Below are 25,685 nucleotides of genomic sequence, written 5' to 3'. Positions count from 1 at the left end.
CAACATTTTTCAATCCTTTTTTATTATATTTACTGTTCTTTCATAAGATAAATGCTGGAATAACGTTACATATGACAGATTCAATGTTCCATGCTTAAAAGAAAAACCCTTATTGTTGATTAATATCTATGTTCTCATCCTTGTATAAGAATATAGAGCAGTTTTGATGGTGTCATTTTATAATGCTCCATGACATGTTTTGTCTTACACAGTGAATATTGAACTTTAGCTAAACTTAAAATAATAATAATAATAATAATCGCAAATCGCATTGTAATCACAAAATCTGGCAGAAAAGATTAGTTTTTAGTTTTTTTCAAAAATTGTTCAGCCCTACACACTACTGACTCGAACAACTTATTTGGTAGGGCTGCCCCCCGAACATCTAATATTCGAGTCGTATCAGTTGGTGATCAGTTGAACTGACATTTGAGCAGTGTGTTTTTTTTTTTTGTTTTTTTTGTCCAGCAGTGTTCAATTACTTCTGGGGACATTTTCAGAATGTAATAGTGTGTACCATTTGTACTCGGAACTGGAAATTTTCGAGGTCAAAGTCGGAAAAACGCCCCCCTGATCTCGGATTTCTGAGCTCGGAACTCGGGCAACCACCGAGTACCCCGAGCTAAAAATCCAACATGGCTGCTCCATGCATCAACAGTAGTGAAATCTGTAGTAACATACAGTTATTAGCTCTTCTGTGTTATTTGTAACTCACTAAATCAGTCGTACACACATCGCTGTCCATATTCTATCTGTTGACAATGTTGTTAGGCTGTTTGTATGCACACAAAAACAGCGTAATGCGTTGTTATAAACTGGCATTGCTAACAATGGCTAACCTGGCTAGCGCTAATGAAAACGATCAAAATCCGACTTGTAAATGGAACGTATTCCACTCGGGTGTGACGTCATTCCCAGCTTCAGCTTCAGAGTTCCGAGGTCAATGGAACGCACTATAATGCACACTGACTGACAAAATCTTCTTCTGTTTTTAACGACATTGCTGATTGAAGTGTCACCGATTTGATGATTCGACTTTCAGGGGGCAGCCCTAATTATTTTTTAATTTTTTTATTAATAGATATTCACTGTCAGTAGGGCTGCAGCTATCGATTATTTCAGTAGTCGAGTATTGAATATTCCATCGATTAATTGAGTAATCGGATAAGACATACTTTTGCTTTCTCCCCTTTGAGGGGGAGCAACGGGAACAGTGACAGTACGTCATCACTTGTAGAGGTCGACCGATTAATCAGCATTTTTTTACATTATCGGCATCGGCCAATATCCCAGTATATCAAGCCGATTAATAGGCAGGCGCATCTGCGGGCAGCCTAGTGTTAAAAACATGAATAGGCAACATTTTTTTACAGCGCACCCAGACCAGCTGCCTCCAGCCCCTCCCCTCGTGAAGTCTTGCGCTGTGTGTCACGCGCAGTCACTTCAGGCTCAGATGCAGTAGCATGTTGCTGTGTTCTTGCCTTGGGATTAACTGTACTAATGAAACCGTACAAAACACAGCGGCCACACCGCTGTGGAAGCTCCCCGAATGTCATTTATCAGAGTCTGGTTGTTACCCCTGTCTGTGGCTGTCTCATCCACTCCTATAACGGAGCTAACTGCAGCTAACCGCTAACGGAGCTAATCGTTGCTAACAGAGCCTTCAGTTGTCCGTGCCTGTATCCATTAACTGCATCTATGGACTCGAGCACGAATAAAACCCTTAATGTTGTTAAACTGGCTGGACGAGTTTTAAATTACAGCTCGGCCAAAATAAATCGGCAGCATTTATCGGCTGACCCTGATTTCTAAAGATCGGCATCGGCCAGAGAAAACCCATATCGGTCGACCTCTAGTCACTTGCAAAGCCATGGCAACCAAATAAGCAACAGCACAAGTATAACAGTTTCTCAGGCAGAGTGACGAACAGCGACGAAAGCTGCGACATGAAAACCGCACTCGCGACTAGCTACAGTAGCCTCTATTGGAATGTAGCGTTATGGACATTAAATTTGATGAATTTACTGTTTATCAGACCACAGACGAGACAAGAAGTCAGGGTTCATACGTGTTGGAAAAACCTGGAAAAGTTATGAAACGGATTTGGAAACATAAAAAGACCCAGAAAGTTTTTTTAACACAGCATAATAATATGTGATTAATAAATGTATTTTCATGTCGTCTTAACCTCAACGTTCTATTCGGGACGTGATATTACCAATCCCACTATGAACCACATCAATTGTCATTCATTTTATTGTTAAACCTCTGAGAGTTAACTTTAACACAGATTTTTATTCTTATTGTATAATGTCGACTGACATTTTCAGGAATACAAAGTCATGGAAATTTGCGGAAAAGTATTGGTTAAAATGCATATGAACCCTGAAGAAGCTAACGTTAGGGAACGCTGCGGCCCCTCTGCCTTTGACTCCCCGTTACAAAACAAACATGAAAAAACCGCAATGTTCCCTCAGCGTTTTGTTTTGTCGCTAAAGTGTGTGTAAAATGATCGGTGACGTTAAATCAGGTAACGGCACCCTAGGGTACTGGATTGTTCCGAGGTTAACAGTCAGTAGCTAACGTTAGCAAATAAGACCACTGACGGTGACGTTATTGTTCATATTTTGTCACAACGTTTAGTAATGACCGTAGTATTGGTCATAGTGAGTGAAAATGATGTGAGATACACATTGCAAATAATGTTACGTACCTGGAATTGTTCTAAAGCTGAACAGACTCACAGTAGTAACAGTAGGCTAAAACGGATTTTATTCTAATCCCAAAACTTTCTGTGAGTAAGGACAGAGAAGGGACACTAACATTATATCCTGGCATGTAACCGTATGACATAGCTTTTGAGAAACGATTGCAAATAAAGCAAACTGTTGCTAAAAAGGAACTACATGCTGTTTTAGGTAACGCTGCTGTTGACGTTCAAACTAGAGCTGCAGCTATCGATTTATATATTTTAGTAATCAAGTATTCTACCGATTAGTCGAGTAATCGGATAAGAAATACTTTTATTGAAGGGCAATAATAATAATTTTGGAAAAAGCAACATTGTTATTGCCTTAATTGCTTACAATATTATCTCTCAAAAAAACTAAACATATAGTGTATTTAAGTGCCGTAATACATTGTTTTTAAAGAAAACATTTTCTGAAATGCAATAACAACCTCAAACTGAGGCATGCATTAAACATACATAAACATGACCTTAAGTTGTGCAACTTAACTTTCAGAACTGCAAGTTTCAATCTGAGACTGATCTGTATATAGGCGTATATGTAAATATTAGTTATACTCAACCTATCTTCATGTATATATTTGATAACAATGTCACACAGCTCTGTTACACTTTATGCTAGTAGATCGTTGATCAGCTGTTCCTCCGTGAAGAGAGAGTGAGAGAGAAAGAGCTGCCTAACAATCAGCTGTTTTTCTGAAGGGATAGTCAGCCAGTCGGCTCTTTAGATCATCTGTGGTCACCACGACGTATTTTCTTGTTTGTTTTTGGTAGTTATGTTTGGTGTAGTTTTATTGTCCATACAACTCTGTGATTTACTTTCGTGAAATGGATGATTAAGTTGGACTGGATGTTATCTGCTGAGATGCTGAAGCATTGACGTCGTGCTATTATTGTGGTAAGCTAGCTCCATTTTGCAGTAGACACACTGTACAGAGTTTTCGTTTTAATTAGGTTTGAACTGATTCCAAACTTTGGACACTTTCTGTCGTTTTCTCCAGCCTGTCTCTTCTCTCAGCCCTTCACTATTTACACTCTCTTTCTTCATTTTGTAATCTGCGCCGTCAGTCTTCATGGCATGTGTCGCCTGCAGCGCCAGACCGGTGTGTGACAGATAGTCTAGCTAGCTGTCTGGATTTACCCTGCAGAGATCTGAGGAGCAGTTAACCATAGTCCTCACAAATCCACCGGAGTTTAGAACGCCAACACAAAGAAAGCGGAAAGAAAACGGACATGCATGCATGCATCTGGAGGTATTTCCTGCGGCACCGGAGCAATCCCGGAAGTGGAACGTGAAGGATATAGACTACAGCGTTGGTAACATTGATTAAACGAAGCTTCGAGGCAAATAATTTAGCTTTGAGGATTTTTAGTAACCAAATGATTCTAGTTACTCGAGTAATTGTCTCAGCCTCAGTTCAGCCGCTGAAAAAACTTCTAGCGGAAACACTGCACGTGTGGTCATATTCAGTGAACAGCTAACTTGTCACATATCCCAGTCCATCTGTATACCACAAGAACTCAAATGTTTTGTAGCTACTTGAATCTGTCATTGTACAGTAGGGAGAGATAAATAAAGCTTATTTTATGATGTTTCGCAGTGATCACTTTCTAAAGCACAAATAAATAACCATGAAACACTTCTCACATGAGTTTGTACAGACTGATTCATCCCCCTGCGTATTTATTGCAGCAGCTGGACAAGTAGGTTACTCTAGTATCGTTTTTTGACTATTTTAAGACGAGGGGGAGAACATTTCTCTTTGTTTGATTAATTCAATAAAAAAGAGAAATAAAGCGAGAGATTTGCGCTACCCAGCAGCCGCACTTAACGGCACTCTGCAGACAGGTGTCTGGCGGTGCCGAGAGAATTATTAACTTAAGAGAATAATTAACTTTACGTACGTTCTAACGCTGGGTTTTTACAGGCAGTTTTGCCTGTAATAAAAGCTTCAATGTCAAAATAATGGCTTTTTCCCATTACATGGTACCTGCTGGGGGTGGGGGAAAAAATCGATACAGCATAGTATCGCAATATTTTCCGTGGCAATACTGTATCAATACACAGACGCCAAGTATGGTTTTTATTATATGTGTGTTGGTCAGTCTGTCTGCTTGACAATCCCATTTTGCAGCAATACAATTGAAGTGAGATGAACAAACTGAGAAATGTTTCCTTTTGGGGACATCATTTGAGTTGGAAAAAAAAGGTAATGAATTGCATTATATTGCAGAATATTGCAATATGTTTAAAATCGCAATAATATCGTATCGTGACATAAGTATCGTGATGATATCGTATCATGAGACCTCTGGTGATTCCCACCCCTAGTACCTGCTCGACTCAGCTCGACTCTACTCGCCTTTTTAGGTTTTCCGTTATGATAAAAAGTCCCTGCTAACAGGTACTTTTTTTAGTATCGCCTCCGTCGAGGTTCCAAGCGAGCTGAGGCGATACCAAAAGGTGACGTGAAAGCCTGCAGACTACTGATTGGTTGGAGAGAATCGTCACTAGTCACTGCGTCCTCATTGCTATAGCGACAGACGGGGGTCTCCTGAACAAACCCGACGTTTAGCCAGCGGTGTTTGTTTTTTTTGCTGCCTCCAGCTTCTTTTGCAACAAAAATGTTCATGCCGAGATAAAAAACAACAACACACCTTCGACGTTCTGTGTGTGTGTGTGTGTGTGTGTGTGTCGCTTGAGGTCACAGCAGTTTCCTGCGGCGTCGCTATGACGACCAGCCACGCTCGCCTCATGCATGAGGCGGTACTAAATCTGCAATGGAAAAAGGAGGACGGGGCACTGTGGTTGAGTCGAGCCGAGTAGAGCTGGTACTAGCAGTGGGTAAGCGCCATAAGAGCTTTGGGGGAAAAACGGTAAAACTGCCAAGTATTTATTTACATTAAAAGTGACAGGACTCTTCCTTAGGTCTCCAGCAATAAACCTGCACAGTGTGAAGTGAATTGGTTTGACGTTTCACATGATATGCAATCAAACACACCACTCTCCAATTATAGTAGTGGGGTTACATTGCTGTGTATTTCTGGTTTAACCCTAACCCTCACTCTGACATCTCTCCATTAGTACATGTAGAGGTACTGAGTATGTGTGTGTAATGTGTATAATATGTAACAGAGTGAAAACATTGTAATTTCCCTTGCGGGATTAATAATGTATAAATTATTATTATTATTATGCTGCCTGCAGAATGCAACTTTTCAAGCATCAGGAGGGTTTTTAGGCTTTCCCCCCCCTCCCCAGTCTCTTGCGAATGATATATTGTCTTTAAAAAAAGAATGATAATAATAAAGAAACACTTGTGTATTACACTGAACACTGAACAAACACTTTCCCAGAAGACAACAGGTCACAACACAACAGGCTATAAAATAAAAAAATGTGTCTTTAAAAATAGAAAATCGCACGGACAAAGAAAATTGACTAGCATCAAAAAGTACCTATAAAAAAATAAAAATGTTTACACAAGAGTCTTTGATCTTAACCCAGCCCGTGTTCCTCTCATTGCTACTGTAGGTGCAGCATCCTGACCAACCATCTGACTGGATTCACTTCTTTTGTGACCCAGGACCTGTTGAAGTTTATATTCAGTACTGCCTCCTCATCCATATACACAAAGCCATCCAAATCAACAATCGAGGAGGCCCCAGCACTGGATCCTGTTTTAGGGGTGGAGAAGATACTTTAAACCTGGGTGAAAAAAAAAAAATATATATACAAATGGCCTTAGGAATTTCTATCTTCCACAGATTAAAGCCATAGTTTGCTGTATCCTCCAAGGGATTGTTGTGGAAGCATGTTATCCAAGCCTCAGTGCTCTCTGCTGGGGAAGGAAGCAGAGGGAAGGCCCTAGAGGTCCCTGGAGAAGACGGCAAAATAGAAAACGGCCTGTAGCTGGAAGGCTTACAGTTACATAACTAACAGGCATAGCCATCCACTAACACAGTTGAACAAGGAAACCAGTGGGGAAACTGGGTTGTTCTTTATGTTGCTATTGCTGGCTGATAGATGAGATAATACCATTCACACATAACCCCCAGCACTCCAAATCAACACTGTAATTTTAGCTCTTTCTCAAAAATTTCATTTACATGGATACTAATGGATGTTCGACTGGATTTTCCCACAAATGTTTTGGAAAGAATCACACCACCACTTCTTGCATTTTGTCTTCCAATCACATCCCTGGTGCAGCTGGCAGGTGAGGTGGTTTGAATCAGCCACCGGCGGGGTTTAGGGATGCCCCGACACAGGAAAACCAGGATCCTCAACTGGCCCGTTTACAGACTGCTGTTTCTAATACGAGTTCTGGACTGAAGGCAAATTGTCTCCTTCTCTAGAAGAGTGTAAGGGGTTGTCACTTTTTTATTTACAAGACTTTTTCTTACACTGTGTCAACTGCCCAGACTGCTGATCTCTGGGTGCTAAAAACTTTACATTTTAGTGCTAATCTCCATACATTCTGCTAGCACATTTAGCTACAAACAAGGCCATTTCCCATTGTAAGTCTCGACCTGCATTTTTTTTCCAAGCTGAGAAAAGTCATCGTTGTTTCAAGCTTTCCTCTCCATTTCTTGCTGTTTCCTTTGGTCCATCTTGTATGTCCATCTCCTACCAAAACAGGCCTTCCTCTGCCAACTTTTATACCTCACTAAACTCCCATTCTTTGACCAATCAAATCAGACTGGATGAGGTCACATCAGGCGCAAGGCTCATCAGTTTAGCTGAGGTTTTCTGTCTGTCAGATTCCGATTTGATTGGACTTTCACAGCACCAAATCACTAACAAACTACATTTTTGTGTTTTAAATTCAAAGGTCCAACTAGCTTTGTAAGTCTCAATAACAGCCATGTTTTTTGTATTGAGCTATTATGATGTTTTTCTCCAAGCCCTTATTCACTTTGCAATACAACAAGCAAACGGCCTCTTTTTAGACTGATTTTACTCAGTCAGTTTCTATTGGCTTGTATACGTAATTGACTGGCATGTTGGGTAGAACAGAGACAAGCTAGTGTCTGCAGCTCTGTAAGAGATAGCTGTCCGGACACCTCCTCCTCTGTTGTGCATCCCGTCTTGCCACCTGTTTTCTGGCTGACAGGAAAACAAGGCTTTCACGTCTGAGGTTCTTTTAATCTCACACACAAACACACGGGAGATCAGGATCGACCTTTAACCTGAGAAAGCAATCGCTCCTCCTTCCATCTTAGTGTGATGAAGCAGAGGAGTGTTTTCCTCTTTTCCACGTGAAAGAGGAAAACACTCCTCAATTATCCCTCCATCTCTTGTATCTGTTCTTTCCATTTTTGCTTTTTGCCAATCCATCATTTCTAACCACAAATTACAAACCCAGCCAGTACACCACACCTAGAGACGTTTAACTCTGAACGATCAATTCCTCGGCATAGCAGTCGCTGGACACACACGCCACTACACATTGGAAGCGATGCCAGGTAACAGCAGTAAGAGTGGAGGGCGGGGTCCATCCTCGTCGCCCCTCCCCCACGCCGTGGTCCCGCCCAGCAGACCCCTGAGACCCTCCCGCTACGTCCCGGTGTCGGCAGCCACTTTCTTCCTCGTCGGCTCCACCACGCTCTTCTTCTGCTTTACGTAAGTGGCAACAGTGCACTGTCTTACACACATACAGGCCTGATTATAAGCTGCAGTGAACTATTTCATAACATATTTCATAACAAACCTAAATCACTGATAATAGAGAGGGCCTTGTTCTTTGTACATGGACAACTGAGTTTGCGTGATCGGACTGGTGATGAATCGACACCGGAGCCGTTTTCAGTGTTACGCGTCCTTAACCTGAGGCCGACGATCTCGTATAGGACCGCAAACTACATGTTTTGTCATATTTAATATATCCAGATCAATGCAGTGTGGAAGACTAACTTTTTGTTTTGTTTAGAAGCAGAAAGAAGCAATTTCATTGAGGTCGTCCGTGTGTTTGTAGGCCTTCCTGAAGCTTTTTAATCCAGCCTGGAACTACAGTGTCTAGTATCATAAATCCATAATCAGAAATTTGTAAGTCACATTATGTAATGTTCGATATCTCCCCATCACTTCAAGCTAGTGTTGTTCTGTTTGTTTAGCAGGGAAGATAACAGTTGAGCCTTTTCAAAGAGGGCTCCCGTGTGATTGCAGACCTTCCAGAAGCTTTGTAATCCAGCCAGGAAATACAGTTTCTTTTCAGAGGCTTTGCACAATAATTCCAAACTGAATGGTTATTTATTCATCTTTTTGTACGAAGACATATCGTTTTACTGTTAGCCCAGACCATCTTGACTCCCAGAATGCAATGGGACGAGTTTGTCGACCAGTCAGAGGCTGTCTTCCTGAATGTGTACGAGATCGTCAAGCTACAAATGCCCTGCTCTGATGTGATGTCTATGTGGATGCGACCCAGTGCCATTGCGGATGTGCATTCTCATATTCTGTCAGATCTATAGCCTTCTATTATACAGTATATGGTAACACCCGAAATGTGTTATGTCATACGTACACTAAACGTGTAACGAACAAGCCGAAATAATGATATAGAAACAGCATAAATGTAATGAATTGAAAAAAAGTGTGAAAGAAATAGGTGTGTGTGTGTGTGTGTGTGTGTGTGGGTGGGCGGCAGTCAATTCTGCTTTAGATTAGTGAGGCGAAAATAGGCCAACATCTGTCACTCTGACAAAAGCCCCTGATTTAGTCTCACACTGTCTGTTGGTGTTTGAATCCTTACAGGCACTCTCCCACTTCTCTTATTTTCACACTAGTGAATTAATACAACACCACATGAAACAGTTGTCTGAAAAATGAGGGAATAACACAAAAGAATTTAAAAAACTCCGTAGACCATGTGTAGACCATAAAGCATTAGTATGGTTATAATTCATTTTGACATGTTTTATGTAAATTTTTATTTGGAATTTTAAAAAAAGCATAATTATGGGCTTGTTTTATTTTGTCAAATACAAAAAAAAACTAACAACACCTAAATACCAGCACAGTGTCAGCTATTTCCAGCTTTATTTATTCAAAAAAAAAGTTTTGTATCATCTGTCAATAACCCTATTTTGGTCAAACAGCAGCTAGCAGTGTTCATCAAAAGCAAAACATTGGAGCAGTTAGTGTTGGGACTATTTTCTGGAAGTTGCCAGGTAGGAGCACCTATGTAGTGGCTAACTTGCTAGCTAAGAAAATTCAACATGCTAACTAAATTGTTTTATTTTGGAAGATCACAAACTGTTTTTTGGGTTGTATGGGTCCAGTAACAGTCAAAATCTTGAGTCTTTTTTGGGTTAGGGGTATGAGGTAGCTAATGTTAATGAAATGAATTAGGGTTGGTTATATTTAAAGGTCCCATGACATGGCGCTCTTTGGATGCTTTTATATAGACCTTAGTGGTCCCCTAATACTGTATCTGAAGTCTCTTTATATAGACCTTAGTGGTCCCCTAATACTGTATCTGAAGTCTCTTTTATATAGACCTTAGTGGTCCTCTAATACTGTATCTGAAGTCTCTTTTATATAGAACTTAGTGGTCCTCTAATACTGTATCTGAAGTCTCTTTTATATAGAACTTAGTGGTCCTCTAATACTGTATCTGAAGTCTCTTTTATATAGACCTTAGTGGTCCCCTAATACTGTATCTGAAGTCTCTTTTATATGGGCCTTAGTGGTCCCCTAATACTGTATCTGAAGTCTCTTTTATATAGACCTTAGTGGTCCCCTAATACTGTATCTGAAGTCTATTTTATATAGACCTTAGTGGTCCCCTAATACTGTATCTGAAGTCTCTTTTATATAGACCTTAGTGGTCCCCTAATACTGTATCTGAAGTCTCTTTTATATGGGCCTTAGTGGTCCCCTAATACTGTATCTGAAGTCTCTTTTATATGGGCCTTAGTGGTCCCCTAATACTGTATCTGAAGTCTCTTTTAAATGGGCCTTAGTGGTCCCCTAATACTGTATCTGAAGTCTCTTTCCTGAAATTCTGCCTTGGTGCAGAATTACAGCCACTAGAGCCAGTCCCACAATGAGCTTTCCCTTAGTATGTGCCGTTTCTCTGTCTGTAGCTATTGAGGAGGAGAGGGGGGGGGGCAAGGTGGAGGGTGGGGGTGTGGCCTTGACCAACTGCCACTTTGCTCATTTGAAAGCCATGATGTCTCTCTCTCTCTCATGGGGGGGCCAAATTCTCTGGGCGGGCAAAGCAGATAAGGTGGGGGGGGGGGTAACCTTTCTCCTTATGACGTCATAAAAGGAAGATTCCAGATCAGCCCATCTAAGCTTTCATTTTCTCAAAGGCAGAGCAGGATACTCAGGGCTCGGTTTACACCTATCACCATTTCTAGCCACTGGGGGACCATAGGCAGGCTGGGGGAACTCATATTAATGTTAAAAAAACCTCATAAAGTGAAATATTCATGCCATGGGACCTTTACCTATTGCTTTCTTTCTTTTGTATAGGTATGTAGCTGTAAACTATAAAAGAGTCACAATATCTGAAGATGTGTCTTTGGAGGGGGAAGAAGTATAGGATAGTTATGTTATACTGTTTGTCTTACTATCAACAAATTCTGTAAAAGTACCAAAATCATCAATGTATTGTACTACAACTGTTATGCCTGTATCTGCGCCAGAGAGCTCCGTTGTGGTTTAAAACGCATCAATAAGCCACACTGTTGCACTGGGTGACGTATTCCTTTATCAACATGAACACACACTGAGTTAACTTTGACTCAGTCCCACATACACCATCCTGCTGCCACAAATACTCATTAGAGCACCACATGTGGATTAATCTGCCACTGAAAATAGTCCCTGAGAAATGCACTATTTCCTCCTTTGTTTGCGAAAAACTACAGTGACCAGCGTGAGCCAATTTCATAGGTGTGTCTTGGGTAGGTAACTATGGGCATGGGGCCGAATGCCACAGACAGTAGGGCAGTCATAATATTGAGAGACGGACTACGCATTGCTTTGGTTTGGTCTTTTAATGGGATTTGTTGACAAAAAGAAAAATAGAGGCAACCACCAGCCTTATCCTTTTTTAAAGTGCTTGATCAAGGATTCAGCTCACTTTAAATCATCCTACACTTTTGCAGGTTTGATCTTACAGAAATGTTGTCGTGATAACACGTCAATCCAGGCTTAGGTGAAATCAAACCAACTCCCAGTAATCCACATATGGAGAACAATGCCCAAGACCCCTCTCTCTGTTCTGGATCCAACAGATGAAATAAATATCAGTCTAAAAAGTCACCAAACGAATAATGATAATATTATGAGTCTGTAAAAGTACCAACAAGTTGCCCTGCAGCTTGTCTTCCAAGGACACGGCCTCAATTTTATTACAACTGAACCATATAGTGTGACAGAATCTTTCTCTTGTTTTTACTCTGAGTGTTGGGCACTGTCCTCTCCATGTTTCAGGTGTCCATGGCTTTCAGAGCGTTTCTCAGTAGCTGTACCCATCTACAATGGAGTCATCTTCCTGTTTGTTTTGGCTAACTTCTGTATGGCCACATTCATGGACCCCGGCATCTTCCCTAGAGGTGGGCGCACTGATGTTTGAATGTACTGTATGTGTGTGATGTTGTATGTGTGTCACCAAATAGGCCACTAAATACTGTCTGCAGTATGTTCATTGTTGTTGAAAAATGTCAAGTTTGCCTTTTGGCTTCATTTTCAAAGTGTAAACCTTTCTGGCTTATCCACACTCAAAGGCAGTTTCCTGTTATAGCCTCAAACCTCTTTTTTTTTCTTTCTTTTTTTTTGTTTGAGGCAGAAGTTAACAATTCTCAATGTAATTTGGTTTGATTTTAAATATGATCATCATATCGCAGTCATATACATATACAACTGACATACAACAATGGCTAATTAACTGACTAAAATGACTTGACCTGTAGTTGATCTAGGATAGGATAAAGTAGGATGAAAAATCTCCAAGTGTACAAGTAAAATCAAGGGCTTTTCTGTAGGAATATTGAGCATGCAAACTGTTTCTCGCTGATATTTATATTTGAAAACTTGACCAGCGAGCTGGCTATCTAGCCAAGGCTAGCAGAGTCGACAGGAGGTTAGCAGAGTCGGCAGGAAGTACCAATATTTGTAAAATGGACAATTATGCATACATTTTGCGAAGCTGACAAAGCGGCGACTGGAGAGGTCTGTGCCTTCTAGAAATATGCGTCTTCCGTTTCTGTCCCTGCAGCTGAGGAGGACGAGGACAAGGAGGATGATTTCCGAGCTCCCCTCTACAAGACTGTGGAGATCAGAGGGATCCAGGTCAGGATGAAGTGGTGTTCAACCTGCCGCTTCTACAGGCCGCCGCGGTGCTCCCACTGCTCCGTCTGTGACAACTGTGTCGAGGTGTGCTCACACTCACCCATTGACTTTTTACATATAATAATGTACACCGTCTCTAAATAAATGATGTTTAAAAAGTACCTAATACCTCATGCACATTCAGCCTGACATAGGTCTACCTTAACATTCGTAAAGCCAATCCAGTTTAGATATGTTTAAGAAAACTGCATCAACAGCATGTCTCCTGAAACACAGCGTTCCTTTAATGGTTTCTGGTCGAGAGAAGAGTGTCAGTGTTTATGGCCCAAATACGACCAGGAGCAGCACTTGAAGGGCCTTTTCTCACCTTAAAGTCTGAACCAAGGTCCAGACCAAGGTTCATGTTTTTGGTACATTGTATACCTTTGATCAGGTTAGTTTTGGTTTCACACTGCAGTAATGTAAGCCCACTAAAGAACTATACATGACATAACTATGTCCTGTCGCCATCACATACGTGAGGCGCTTCTCCCTTTAATTGATTGGTTTGTAGACGGGCTTCCCCGTCCTCTCGTATCCTCTCTCTGGTGTCGGAGTTTATTCAGCTGACTGTTGCGTTGTTGAGAAGCATGAAACGGGAACTTTACTTGGGGTTTGAGGAGCTGCAGCATTTATTCAGAGACAAACTGAAACCTGCACTGTACATTTACTACCACTTAACAAGTAAACTGCTGATGTATTCTCTGATCTGATAGCCGACAGCTGTCTGCTCTGAGTGCATCCACCGTCACACTCTCTCTCATGTATACACTAACCTCTGAGCTGTTCCTTAAAAAACCTTCCCCGGTCTGATAACACAACGATAGCTTGCCCGAACTTCCTATATTTGGTCCGAAAGTCCGAACTATCCAAAAAAATGCTTTGACACTAGAAACCAACTGGACCTTGGTTCAGTTTGATCTGGACCGAGACTTCCTTTTTTGATAGGACCACATTTCCTGACCGAAGTTTGCTCCAGACACTGGTCCGTGGGAGGTTTCAAACCTGTAATTTTGGTTCGGATCAAACTAAAACGTCCGAAAGTCTGGACCAAACAAGGTAGGTGTGAAAGGTCCCTAAGACCCAGACACACCAAACCGGCATCGAAGAATGATTGGGAATGAAGACTGACTGTTGTTCGCCTCACGTCGCCTGTGTAACAGCAAAAAAGTAGCACTTGAACACACCGCAATGACTACAGCCGACGGCAGACTAGCATGTAGGTAACTCTCTATGCCAGCAGGTGGCGGTAATCATTCAAAAAGGGAAGCCGGATATGGAAATTATTGCTATAATACATACATGAAATAAGGCAGCGTTTGCCACATAAATCATGCTAATCAGTTGGTCTCCAGTCGCTTCATTACAGATGGCTATGTCGTGAAAATATTCAGCCATCCGCTAGTTTGCTGGTTACAGCGGGCTGGTGGTCAGCCAGCGGCAGTGCGGCGTCTACAGTCCCCTACGGTTAGGTTAATTGTTGACTCATTTATTTCCAAAAAATCTCTAAGAAAAAGGAAAGCACCTGAGCATACTGCTAACTCTCGCATATGCCACTACAGTAACAGAAATAACTGAACGTCATACTTGAGATGAACCAGTGGAGACCTGACTGTAGCTCACGTAGTGTGAAACATTCACATGTATTTTAATGTTTACCACATATGTAGCTCCTGCTAAAGTCAAACATCAAAACAAGTTTTTCTATTGTTTTGTTCTCTATCAGTTGTCTTTGTTATCATGCCACTTCACATGGTGTGTATGTAAATGTAAATTGCAGCTGCTGTACCAGGAAGTATGGAATGTTGTTTTTTGATAACTGTATGCATGTTGAACAGGGCAGACAAATACCATTACTTTATTTCTTATCCCAGTGTTTTTAACCCTCATAATGTAGGACTTCGACCACCACTGTCCTTGGGTGAACAACTGCATTGGCAGGAGGAACTACCGCTACTTCTTCCTCTTCCTTCTGTCTCTGACAGCTCACATCATGGCCGTGTTTGGCTTTGGCCTACTCTTTATCCTCTACCATCGCCAAAACATCGACCGCTTGCACGCCATCGTCACGTATCCTTTAAGGCTCTTTCCCATGTATTTTATGATTGCAATTCTGTTCAGTTACAGTAGTGTGTCCGCTTCATGAACCATTAGTTGTATTTGTTGACCCCACTAGGTGACACTCTTGGTTTAACCCTTTTTTGAAAGAGAGCGCCATCTATTTGGCTCATAAAATAAAGAGAATGCTTCACAAAGCTGTATTTGGACATCACTAGTGTCCTCAGCAATGACTAAAGTTCCTCCTTGGCTTCATTTCCATGATCAATTCTAATTATTTAGATGACTCGTGTTTCTTAACACCGCCACCACCAGGCCAAGCAGTCCATTTATGCACAAGATATATAATACTGCCATGAAATGTATTGTCTGTGGGCCTTCTTCAATCAGTTTTAATCTGGTCTTTTAAGATATTCCTTGACCCTCTGTGCTCTCAGGCTAGGTGTAATGTGTGTTGCAGGCCTGTTCTTTATCCCTGTTGCTGGCCTCACTGGTTTCCACATAGTGCTTGTGGCCAGAGGCAGGACTACCAATGAACAGGTGGGAAACTCTTGTTTTACTGCGTATGCGCCAGTGTCAAGTCAAATAATTGAGTCACAGAAAAAAAAAAAAAGTACAGTAGGACATCTTACAAACAGTAGGGTATTTCGGTGGAAAAAAATTGTGGACTACTTTGGAAAGATGCAAAACCAGAAAATACACTATTTTTCAATCTGGCATAATGTACTATTTCACAGCAGCCTCTCAAACCAACTGCTATTAAAGTACCATTTAAAAACTATTGATTTATTAATTTAAAGGTTACTAAGTGCCAGGAAAACCACACTTTTTTCTTCCTCTCTACCTACAAATATTAGATGTTATTATCAGTGACATTATTTAGAACACATTCACAGTAAGGGTCCATGCCATAAATCAAACTGTATTCATTTTAAAGTGGTGACATGCTCAAAAACGTCTTTTTTATTTTTTTTATTATTTTTTAACTTTTGAATGCTTTTGTTGGTGTAACCTTTTGATTTATTTCTCCAGGTAACGGGGAAGTTCCGAGGAGGTGTTAACCCTTTCACCAATGGCTGTTGGAAGAATGTCTCTCATGTCCTCTGCAGCTCACAGGCACCCAGGTGCATTTTTTTTTACTTCTTTTTGTAACTACTACTCTCTCTGGTTTATAAGCATTACATAGCATTGCAAAGGCATGTCTCCACCCAGTGTATACTGATCAACATGGCTCAGGATACATTATATTGCTAAACAAAATAACAGACATAAAACATCCAAGTGTTAATTCCAGGTCTGGACACGGCCTAAGATGTGGACACTCACTGTCTCTGTGCTCTTTGCAGGTATTTGGGCAGAAAGAAGTGTGTGCAGAGTGTGTGTGTGCAGCCTCCCTTTCTGCGGCCACAGCTGACAGAGGCCCAGCTGGCAGCAAAGATCCTGGACAACGGTATACAGGGAGACCTGCACCGGGTAAGAACAGCAGGCTGGGTGCTCGTAGTGCCATAAACACTGGGGAGTAAGCTCTGCTTTGGCTGAATGACTTAACACAGTATGTATCTGTTAGGAAATATGACTGTTGAGGTTGACAAATTATTTAGTTTGGCCTGGGCTCAAAACACGGAGGATTGATTTATATGGGAAACAGTGTAATAATAGTTTTACGTTATTTTGGTACCATTTCATTGCTAACATCAGCTATCAGGTTCCCAAACATCTGCAAGCTAATGTTAGTAAAGTATCAGTGCTATCGTTATTCTGTATATTGTATGAGATTAATAGTGTGAGGCAATGTTTACAGCGTAGGAGAGAAGCAACGGAGGTTTGTGTTTTTAATATATTTCTCTGAGCAGTATGAACAATGTCAATGAAACCAAAATGAGCTCTTAGTATCTCCATTGTTTCCACGCAGCTGTTCTAGCTGTAGCTAGTCTGTGTTACAGCTGCACATGACGTGAGTTGTCTGCCAGGGAAATCACGACACATATGATTACGTTTATGTTGCAAGGTAGACAATCCTTTTTCATCATTGACGCGAGGAAAAGTATGCTAGACGTCATTCTAGCGTTATGTACAACCATGCTATAGTTAGCCAAGCAACAGTCGCGAGTAATCTTCTCCTCCCTCTTTGGAGGAGAGTTGTAAACATAATACAACTTTGCCACATGGCATCGTTTTGTCATTGATTACAGGCCACCTTGCAACACAGTAATACAACAGAGACCTTATTTATTGATATTGCTTAATTTCAATATCGATTGATCCAACACCAAAGATTCTTTTGTACCTTAAAATAATGTTATTCTTAATAATGTTAAGAATAATGGTAATGGTAACAGTAACGGACAGTTCTGCTTCCAACCTGTAGGGGGACCGAAGAGGAAAAGTGCTTTGGTGCCTACTGTAAAGGTGCTGTTGACAAGTAGCTAATGCTAATGCTTGGTCTATAACGTTAGCTAATTCTTGGTGGTTAACATAAGATTACGACATCGTTCAACACGCTCAGTTATTTTTAGTATGATTGTTTTGACCACGGTTAACTCTGGGCTAACCCACGAATTCATCAGTAACGTTAACTGTATAGACAGATGACTAATCTAATGCTAATTTAGCAAGCTAGCACACCCCTGTCTGTCTGCCTCACTCTCCCGGCGTTACAAGGCTTCAGTCGGGATGAGAGCTGACAACAGCCCCGGGGACACATCCACAGTCAGCCCCCCCCCCCCGCTTTTAGCTGTCTTTACATTTTAAATTTACCCGACAAAAGGGTGATAAGTCATTTAAAGATGTGGTAGCATTGGATCTGGACGGGAAAGATAACTACGAGTTGGAAGGGGTGTGTCGCGATTCTGCCTTCTCACTCCGCGACACAGGTTCGTGGCTCTGAGCGTCGCGATTTCACTTTCATAACGCATATCGTTACAGCCCTAATGAAGACCCTTCTTCTAAAAGATACTTACTCATTTGGTGTTTTGATGATGGTGGTTGAGAGCACTTCTCACATAATTTCCATGTGACATTCCACGTCTATTTCAGGCATCAGAATGTGATTCTTTGACTTTTTATCTCCCTTCTCTCCAGTCCAAGTCCAGTCTAGAGATGATGGAGAGCCAGTCATGCGACGCTGAGCCGCCTCCTCCTCCTAAACCAGAGCTCCGCTACCCTGGAATCACCAGAGGAAACACAGAGGGTAATGCTGTCTAACTTCCTGCTACAGCTCTGACTTTCGCCAGGACTTTTTTCTCAACTTCAAACATTAATATGATTCTGTGTTGATTTCACAATAATTTTTTTTATATTCTTTGTCTTCCTACCCTCCTGCAGAGTGCAGTCTACTGAACAAAGCCCCTCCCACTCCCACAATGTACAAATACAGGCCCACCTACAGCCCCGGCAAGAACCACACAGCGCTCACACACGCCTACGCCAATCAGGTATATGCACACATAAACACACAGAGACAAGAGACAGCCAGATGATATACAAGGACAGTCTGAGAGGTCCATTTTTTAGCCAAATATCACAAATTACAAATTTGCTTTAAGTCACTTTACAAGAAACAGAAAACGGAAAGTTTTTGTCTAGAGCAGGGGTTAGGGTTAACCCTCAAAGTGGGGGTAGCGAGATGATCAATGACCAATTTATGTTTGTCCTAACACAATCCCTGAGGTGAAATTAGGAGGCAGTTGAAGGTCAATTTACAGCCCCACAATGTAAACAATGTGTTCATGTGTCCATTATTTCTAGCCTTCTCACATCAATAGGTTTCACGCCTACTCAGGCACCTTGTTCACCAAGTTTATTGTGCTCTGTAAAAAAAGTTTATGGTTATTAGGCTAATCTTCAGTGTTAGGCTATCAAAGTGCTGTATTATTAGTGCGTGTGCACGCCAACGCTTGTGCTTGAACCACCTCTGGGGATAGTGGGGGTCTCTGGCGTCGGTATTTTAGGGCTGCGGGCTAAAAACTTTGAGAACCTATGATCTAGAGTTACTGTTACTTTACTGTTACTATTTCGAAGAGGGACAATGACAAGCATCTCAGTTTTATCCTTCATAGCCATCTTACTGTACCTGTAGTTTAAAAAAAATCTTAGGCCTGGTGGTGTGCAACTTAGTCCCGGTAGGCCACCAGGTTTACAAAACACTGGGGGAAACCCTGAGTGGAAATGATTTCATAACTGCGTATATTTTGGCCAAGAGGTGGGATGTACTGGGAGAAAAGCAGAGGGCTGACAACAGAGCCATGAGGTACTCCATGTTTCACATCAGAAATATATTGATGTAGTATTATTAAAGAAAACACACTGTGTTCTTTCATATAGGTAATATTGTAACCATGTGAAAGCAAGCCCAGAGATGCCAAATTGATTTTGTCCATCTAGCAGGAAACCGTGATCTATGGTGTCAAAAGCTGCACTGAGATCCAGGAGTAGAAGCACTGAGGTGGAATCTGAATAAGAAGAAGAACTTGTTTCTTAGTAATACAGTAGTTACTGATTAAGCAAAAGAAATATGCTGCTTTGGCAGCGGGCACAACTTCCACTTTTGATTTACCCAGTTGCGTTCCAATCTCCTGCAGGCTCACTTAAGAGCATGTGTATTATCATTAAACCACGTAGACCTCTTTGACTGTCTAGTTTTGGTAGTAAGAGCTGCAGTTCAATCCAGAAGACTAGAAAGAGCTGTGTTCAAGTCACCTTACAATTTGTAAAGGTCAGAACCACAGTTAGAGTTGACGGACCAACGTGGCGAGTGGGAAATACATCAGCGCCAACTTTTCAAGGACAGGCTAGTGACATCACAGATATGACAGGAGAGACAGTCACGGCACAACTATTCCATGTGATGGAATCCAGTCAAGGGTGTTACCACTGGAGTGAGTGGGTTCATGTACAAACTGAGTGAAACCAAAAGTATCAAACAGTGCCAACAAGGCTTTACATAGAGGATTAATGGCCTTATTTAGGTTAATATTAATATCAATAATTAAAATCAGAATGCGTAAATTCTTCTCAAGATTGTGAATCTTGAGAAACCTGAGTATGTTTTTTTTTTGCCTGTTTAAAGGAATTTATTTCTTGCTACTGTCGCACTAAATACTTGCTCTTGTGGGGAATTGTTGGGTCTCTGTAAATTAGAGTGTAGTCTAGACCTACTCGGTACTTTTAAGCAACTCCACCACCTTGTTTAGAAGCCAGAGCAACATTAGGTAGGAAAGCTTAATTTAATTTTAACATTTTCACATAAACCAATCATATGCTGCCATGCTGAACAATGTCATCTTTTATGAGTACGGCTTCGGTAGACAGTGATATGATATTAAGAAAACCAGATTTGGGGGCCATGTTGAGGTTGCAGTTTGAATTAGTAGGCCTATCTGTAGAGCTGTAGATGAGGTATCCCTCCGTAGGTTGTCGGTAGGTTGTTGGTAGGTTGTCCGTCCCTTTCTTGTGAACGCGATATCACCCCTGAAAAGAAATGTCTTTGTCCACTGGGACTCAAGGATGAACTGATAAGCTAAAATCAGCTTTACTTTACTTAATATTTAAAAAGTGCATGGTGTGTATGTATGTATGTATGTATGTTTTTTTTTTTTTCTCCATGTGTCCTTCCTCTGCTTCTTTTATCTCTTTTGATTTCAATCTAATGCATCTCCATTTATGTCTGTGTTTTTCCTTTTGATTTCCTGTCGATCATCTGGGTTTGGTTTCTCAGTGGCTTTCTGTTGATCAGTATCCGTAAGTGATTGTTCTGAAAGCATTTTTTCTCCTTACCTATACTCTGTTTGCTCTGGACATGGGTAAAATACTGTTTAAATACATGTAAAATGGTTAATGACTAAATTCATCTGTCTTGGCATTACTGTTTGTACAGAGTGAGTAAAAGAGGAGTATAAGGCTGATGAAGAGAAAGTCAGGTTTGTGTTTAAATCAAAGGATTGTACCTGAATACATCTCCAGTTCCACTCAGTATTTGTACCCATGTCCACATCCTCCCTACTGTCAGTCCACCACTCTGTAAAAATATTGTTTTGATTCATTCATTTCTCCCTGATTAGAAATATGTCTCCTGTAGATTCTCTTCAGTTTGTCAAAAGAAATAGTTCCACTTTAGCTCCGATAAAAAGTCATTTTGATGTTTCATGCTCTCGTCACCCGAGTCAGTTTCGTATGAAGACTTTCCCTCTTTTCCTGTTTTGTGTGCTTTTGGAGCTTTAAGGAGATATTGTATATGAAGTTTTAATCCCAGTACATTACTGCCTATAGAAGTAACAACAAAATTAATTCTGTTCACTATTTCCGGTAAATTCAATTCATTAAAGTGCTCATATTCTGCTTTTTGGCGTTTTCCTTTTCCTTTATTGGGTTATATATCTTTTGTGCATGTTATAGGTTTACAAAGTTAAAAAGCCCAAAGTCCACCCCAAAGGGTCTTACCATCTCCAACAGAAAACACTGTTCACAAACTGCTCCAAACAGCTCTATTGTAGTCCAGCCTTTACTTCAGAGACAAACGTGGTCACTTTGGAACACGTTATAATGCTCGCCTAGCTGCTAGCATGGCACGCCCTCATACTCTGCTTCTGACTGGCTAGTAGTCCTTACCTAGGTACTGTCAGGGCACGCCCTCATACTCTGCTTCTGACTGGCTAGTAGTCCTTACCTAGCTACTAAGCATGTGCGACTCCCAACAAAGATGGAACAGAAGTGAGATGTCTCACTCTGTAGCTAAAACAGAGAGCTCAACACACAGTGTGAAAAGAGGAGCTGCAGCAATGTGCAGTACAACAAAAATATGGTGTTTTTAGAAAATGAAACCATGTAAACCTATTCTGATATAACCTCTAAATATAATTATGAACCTGAAAATGAGCATAATATGAGCACTTTAAGAAATATTACTGTATGTCTTAAGTGTAATGATTTGTGTGACCTCGATACTCCCCTACAAGTAGTCAAGGGAGAGAAACACTTTTTAATATCATGTATTTGTTGTACAGATGGTTAGTGCTAATATGATTGACGATGCATACATACATTGTCTTTTTCAATTCATACACTACTGCCATTTACAGTGTCGTTCTGTTGCATTTTTAGTGACTTTTAAACCCTCACACCATTGTACTGAAACGTGATATGACAAACTGAATATATTGATGATCTAACATGGAGAAGACGAAATGTGATTTTGTTATTTATGAAGAGAAGCTTTCGGTCACTTGACCTTCATCAAGGCAAATGTTTGACCAAAGGGAATCTTTAAAATGAACGATTTATTTACAGTGACAACAAATAGAGAACACTCTACAGCAGCTGTGCTCCCATGTTGTCAGCGTGACGTTTCATACATAGTGGCAAGGCCGAGGCAGGCGGCATGTACTTGAATTCACTACTTTTACTGTATTTGAATTCAGCCACTACACGCCATGAGAAATATGTGTTTATCGGTATTGTTTACAATGCTGCTGGTATTTGTGGTATTTGGTAAGTGCCACACAGAGCCATTGCTTCAAGTTAACATGCGTGCTGAATTGAAATGGAGTGGAAACCACGCCCAACTGGCACAAACTCACACTGTGCCAGTCAGGCTTTGGAGCGCACCCAACATAAAAAGCTCCGCAGATGAAACGTGTGACAAAAACACACAATAAATGGCTACAGAAAGTAATCTCCTGATTGCTCAGATGAAGGTCCAGTGACAGAAAGTTTGGCCCTAGTGTTAGGTACTTGCATTGGACCTAAGTGTGCAGAGCTTTCATTTGTCAATGGCTTTCCTTCATCTTAGTATTGTGTGGTGATATTCTCTCAAAGTAAAAAGAATAAAAAGAAAAGGCCTGTATTTTTAGATCAACTATATCAGTATTGACCTGTAAAGAGACAAGTTTCTGTCTGGAAAGAAATGTGGGCAGTAGCAGTAGCAGAAGTGGAGGTGTTGTGTCAGGATGTCAACACTAGAGGGAGTTTGAGTGTAGCAGGAACTTCTGGTTAAACTCCCGTGTAGCTCCCTGCTCTCATTTGCTCAGCTTCTTGTTGTTTCTTTTCCCTCCTGCTGCCCCTCTCTATTTCACCTTCCCTCCTCTCTCCTCCTGCCTCCTCCAGTTAAGTCGAGGGGAGAGTGTTGGCAGTGCCAGGGACTCCTCCTCCTCCACCTCCTCCCTCCTTCAGGCCAGCCAGCAGCCTGGTTTCCGCTCCCAGCCCAGCCTGGACCGGAGGGACACTTCATCTGACAGAGTGGGAGGGGGAGGAGGTGGGGAGAGAATGGAGGCCAGAAGAGAGTTGGGGGGAGGGGGCATCCATGGCTACTCCCTCGGCGGGCGCTCGTACCCCTCCTTCTCCAACCATACGGTCCTATCAGGAGTGGCGTCCCGATCTTCCAGCTCCACGCACACCTCAGCTGGCGGCGTCCACGTTTCCGAAGCGACCACCACCTCGGCCAGCTTCAAGAGCTTAGCCAATCAGACACCCCCGCACCACCACCCGTCCCGCAACGGGAGCCTATCGTATGACAGTTTACTGGCAGGTGGTGACGATTTCGACAAAGTGGTGGCAGCGGGTCCAGCAGCCCCTGAGGTCTCCTCTGGGAGACCCTGCACGCCAGCAGCAGGCGGCTACAGCTCCCCTTTCCTGTCATCCCAACCGAGAGACGCCGAGATGCACTCCCAGTCCTCCCAGTCGCCCCACCACTACCCCCGCTCCTCCTCCCACCACCACCACCACCACTCCTTCCTCCATCGATCCTCCTCCTCTACGTCTTCCTCCCCACCGCCTCCTCCGGAGAGGGAGTGCCTGCTGGGCGAGCCCCACCCCGGCGCTCACCCTCCGCCTGCCAATCAGGCCTCGGCTCCCCCGTCCTCCTCCGCCCCGCCTCCCCCACACCATCACCACCACCACGCCCATCATCACCACCACCACGGCCATCATCACCACCACCACTCCTCCTCCTCCTCCTCCTCCACCTCGCGCCCCCCCCGCTTCGCTGCCCCTCATGCACCACCCCACCACGCTTATCCCTACCGCACCCGCTCCACCGACACCCCTCTGGGATCCTCCTCTACCTCCACGACCCACCCTCCCCGCTCCCCGCACCCCCCGCCTCTGGGCAAGTCGCTCTCTTACTCGAGTGCCGCCGCCGCCGAAATGCAGTACCGGCTGGTCCGAAAGGCTTCTGCTTCAGCCGGAGCGAACGCGGCAGGGGTAGGAGGAGGAGGAAGTGGAGGAGGAGGAGGAGGAGGAGGAGGAATACAAGCGCCGAAGTGAGTATGAATTACACCTTTTGTCAGGACGATTGGTTTGCTGTTAACCCTGAAAAAAGCCACCTGCCCGCCTGAAAACCTTACTACCTGATTGACTGCTCCTCCTGCTCCTCCTATTCCCTTCCCTCCTCCTCCTGCTGCCAGATTTCCTGTGAGTTCTTCCTTCTTTTCCCTCTGCTCGTCTTTCATTTGTCTGTGAGCTTTCTCACTGTTACATGTAATGCTGTTGTGGTCTGCCTGCTTGTTCTTGTCCTCTGCATTATTCTATTTATTATTAGCCTTTAGTAGACACATCTTCATCCATACCCACTGCATATAGCACACTATCAGCAGTGGGCCCATCGAAAAGGTACACTGTTCAACATGATGCAGTGGGGGACCTGCTGAGTATGATAAATCATACTCAGCAGGCAGTTTTAGTGTTAGAATATAAGTAACAATTTATGAATTAAAGGAGACCTATTATATAGCATTTTCAGGTTCATATTTGTATTTTGGGGTTGTACTAGAACATGTTTACATGCTTTAATGTTCAGAAAACAATTTTTCTCATACTGCCCATGGCTACTGCACCTCTATGTCTGAGACGCTCCGTTGGAGCGCCCCCTCCTGAAAAAGCCCAGTCTGTTCTGATTGGTCAGCGTTTCCGTATATCTGGAGTCTCCACATCTGTGCTCGGCTGTCGCTGTCTGTGTGTTCTAGCAGGAATGTGATCCAAACAACATCAGCAGCTGAGATTACAGCTTTCCCCCGACTTAGCATGTAGCTAGCTACACGTGGTAGGGTATGTTACATAAACACTGCAGCGTGCCTGCTTGGAGAAGATGACAATATGTAGAAAACCGGCTCGGTATGACGTCATACTAAGCCAAGAGTAGAAAAAACTGTTGAAACCGGAGCGTTCAGACAAGCTTAATGTAAACATCCAACGTTGTAACAATATAGATATGACAGAAAATACAGGAAAGCATAATAGGTCTCCTTAAGCTGTACAAAAACATAATTCAGGGTGTGCAAAAGTAGCAGTAGCAGCAGTAGTACTAATAGTTAAACTGCAAAGTGAAAAGATGTGAAATGACAACATCCACATTTTTACCATCTTCTTAAACATATGTAACATATAAATAATAGGGAAATTTTTCCACTGTGACAATGTTCTTTGTTATGATTGAGCACAAATGCATGGACCGTCGGGTGCTTCCTCTCAGTACTGACCAACAGTAGCAGATCCGACACGTACCGGGTTAGTTCTTTGCGTTGTAGTTCATCGAGGCACAGT

At 42.3% G+C, this 25,685-nt stretch overlaps 1 protein-coding gene across 2 annotated transcripts in view; it reads left to right on the top strand.

The window, feature by feature from the left end:
- The window catches only part of zdhhc5a (zDHHC palmitoyltransferase 5a), a 36,349-nt gene that overhangs the window by 7,069 nt on the left and 3,595 nt on the right, over positions 1-25,685 (top strand). Inside the window, exons 2-12 of one of the 2 annotated variants that reach the window (XM_078267522.1) lie at positions 5,454-5,594; positions 6,285-8,375; positions 12,198-12,319; positions 12,982-13,139; positions 14,992-15,164; positions 15,590-15,692; positions 16,185-16,276; positions 16,499-16,625; positions 18,234-18,342; positions 18,477-18,586; positions 23,253-24,406. In XM_078267522.1, coding sequence (XP_078123648.1) covers positions 8,212-8,375; positions 12,198-12,319; positions 12,982-13,139; positions 14,992-15,164; positions 15,590-15,692; positions 16,185-16,276; positions 16,499-16,625; positions 18,234-18,342; positions 18,477-18,586; positions 23,253-24,406 — 2,312 coding nt within the window. In that variant the 5' untranslated portion in view covers positions 5,454-5,594; positions 6,285-8,211. The remainder of the gene's footprint in view (positions 1-5,453; positions 5,595-6,284; positions 8,376-12,197; positions 12,320-12,981; positions 13,140-14,991; positions 15,165-15,589; positions 15,693-16,184; positions 16,277-16,498; positions 16,626-18,233; positions 18,343-18,476; positions 18,587-23,252; positions 24,407-25,685) is intronic. The other variant, XM_078267514.1, reaches the window with a different exon arrangement.

Source organism: Sander vitreus, chromosome 2 (assembly GCF_031162955.1).
Source record: "Sander vitreus isolate 19-12246 chromosome 2, sanVit1, whole genome shotgun sequence".
Classification (NCBI taxonomy): domain Eukaryota; kingdom Metazoa; phylum Chordata; class Actinopteri; order Perciformes; family Percidae; genus Sander; species Sander vitreus.
Note: the sequence above shows the minus strand (reverse complement) of the source record. Positions and strands in the feature narration are given on the sequence as shown.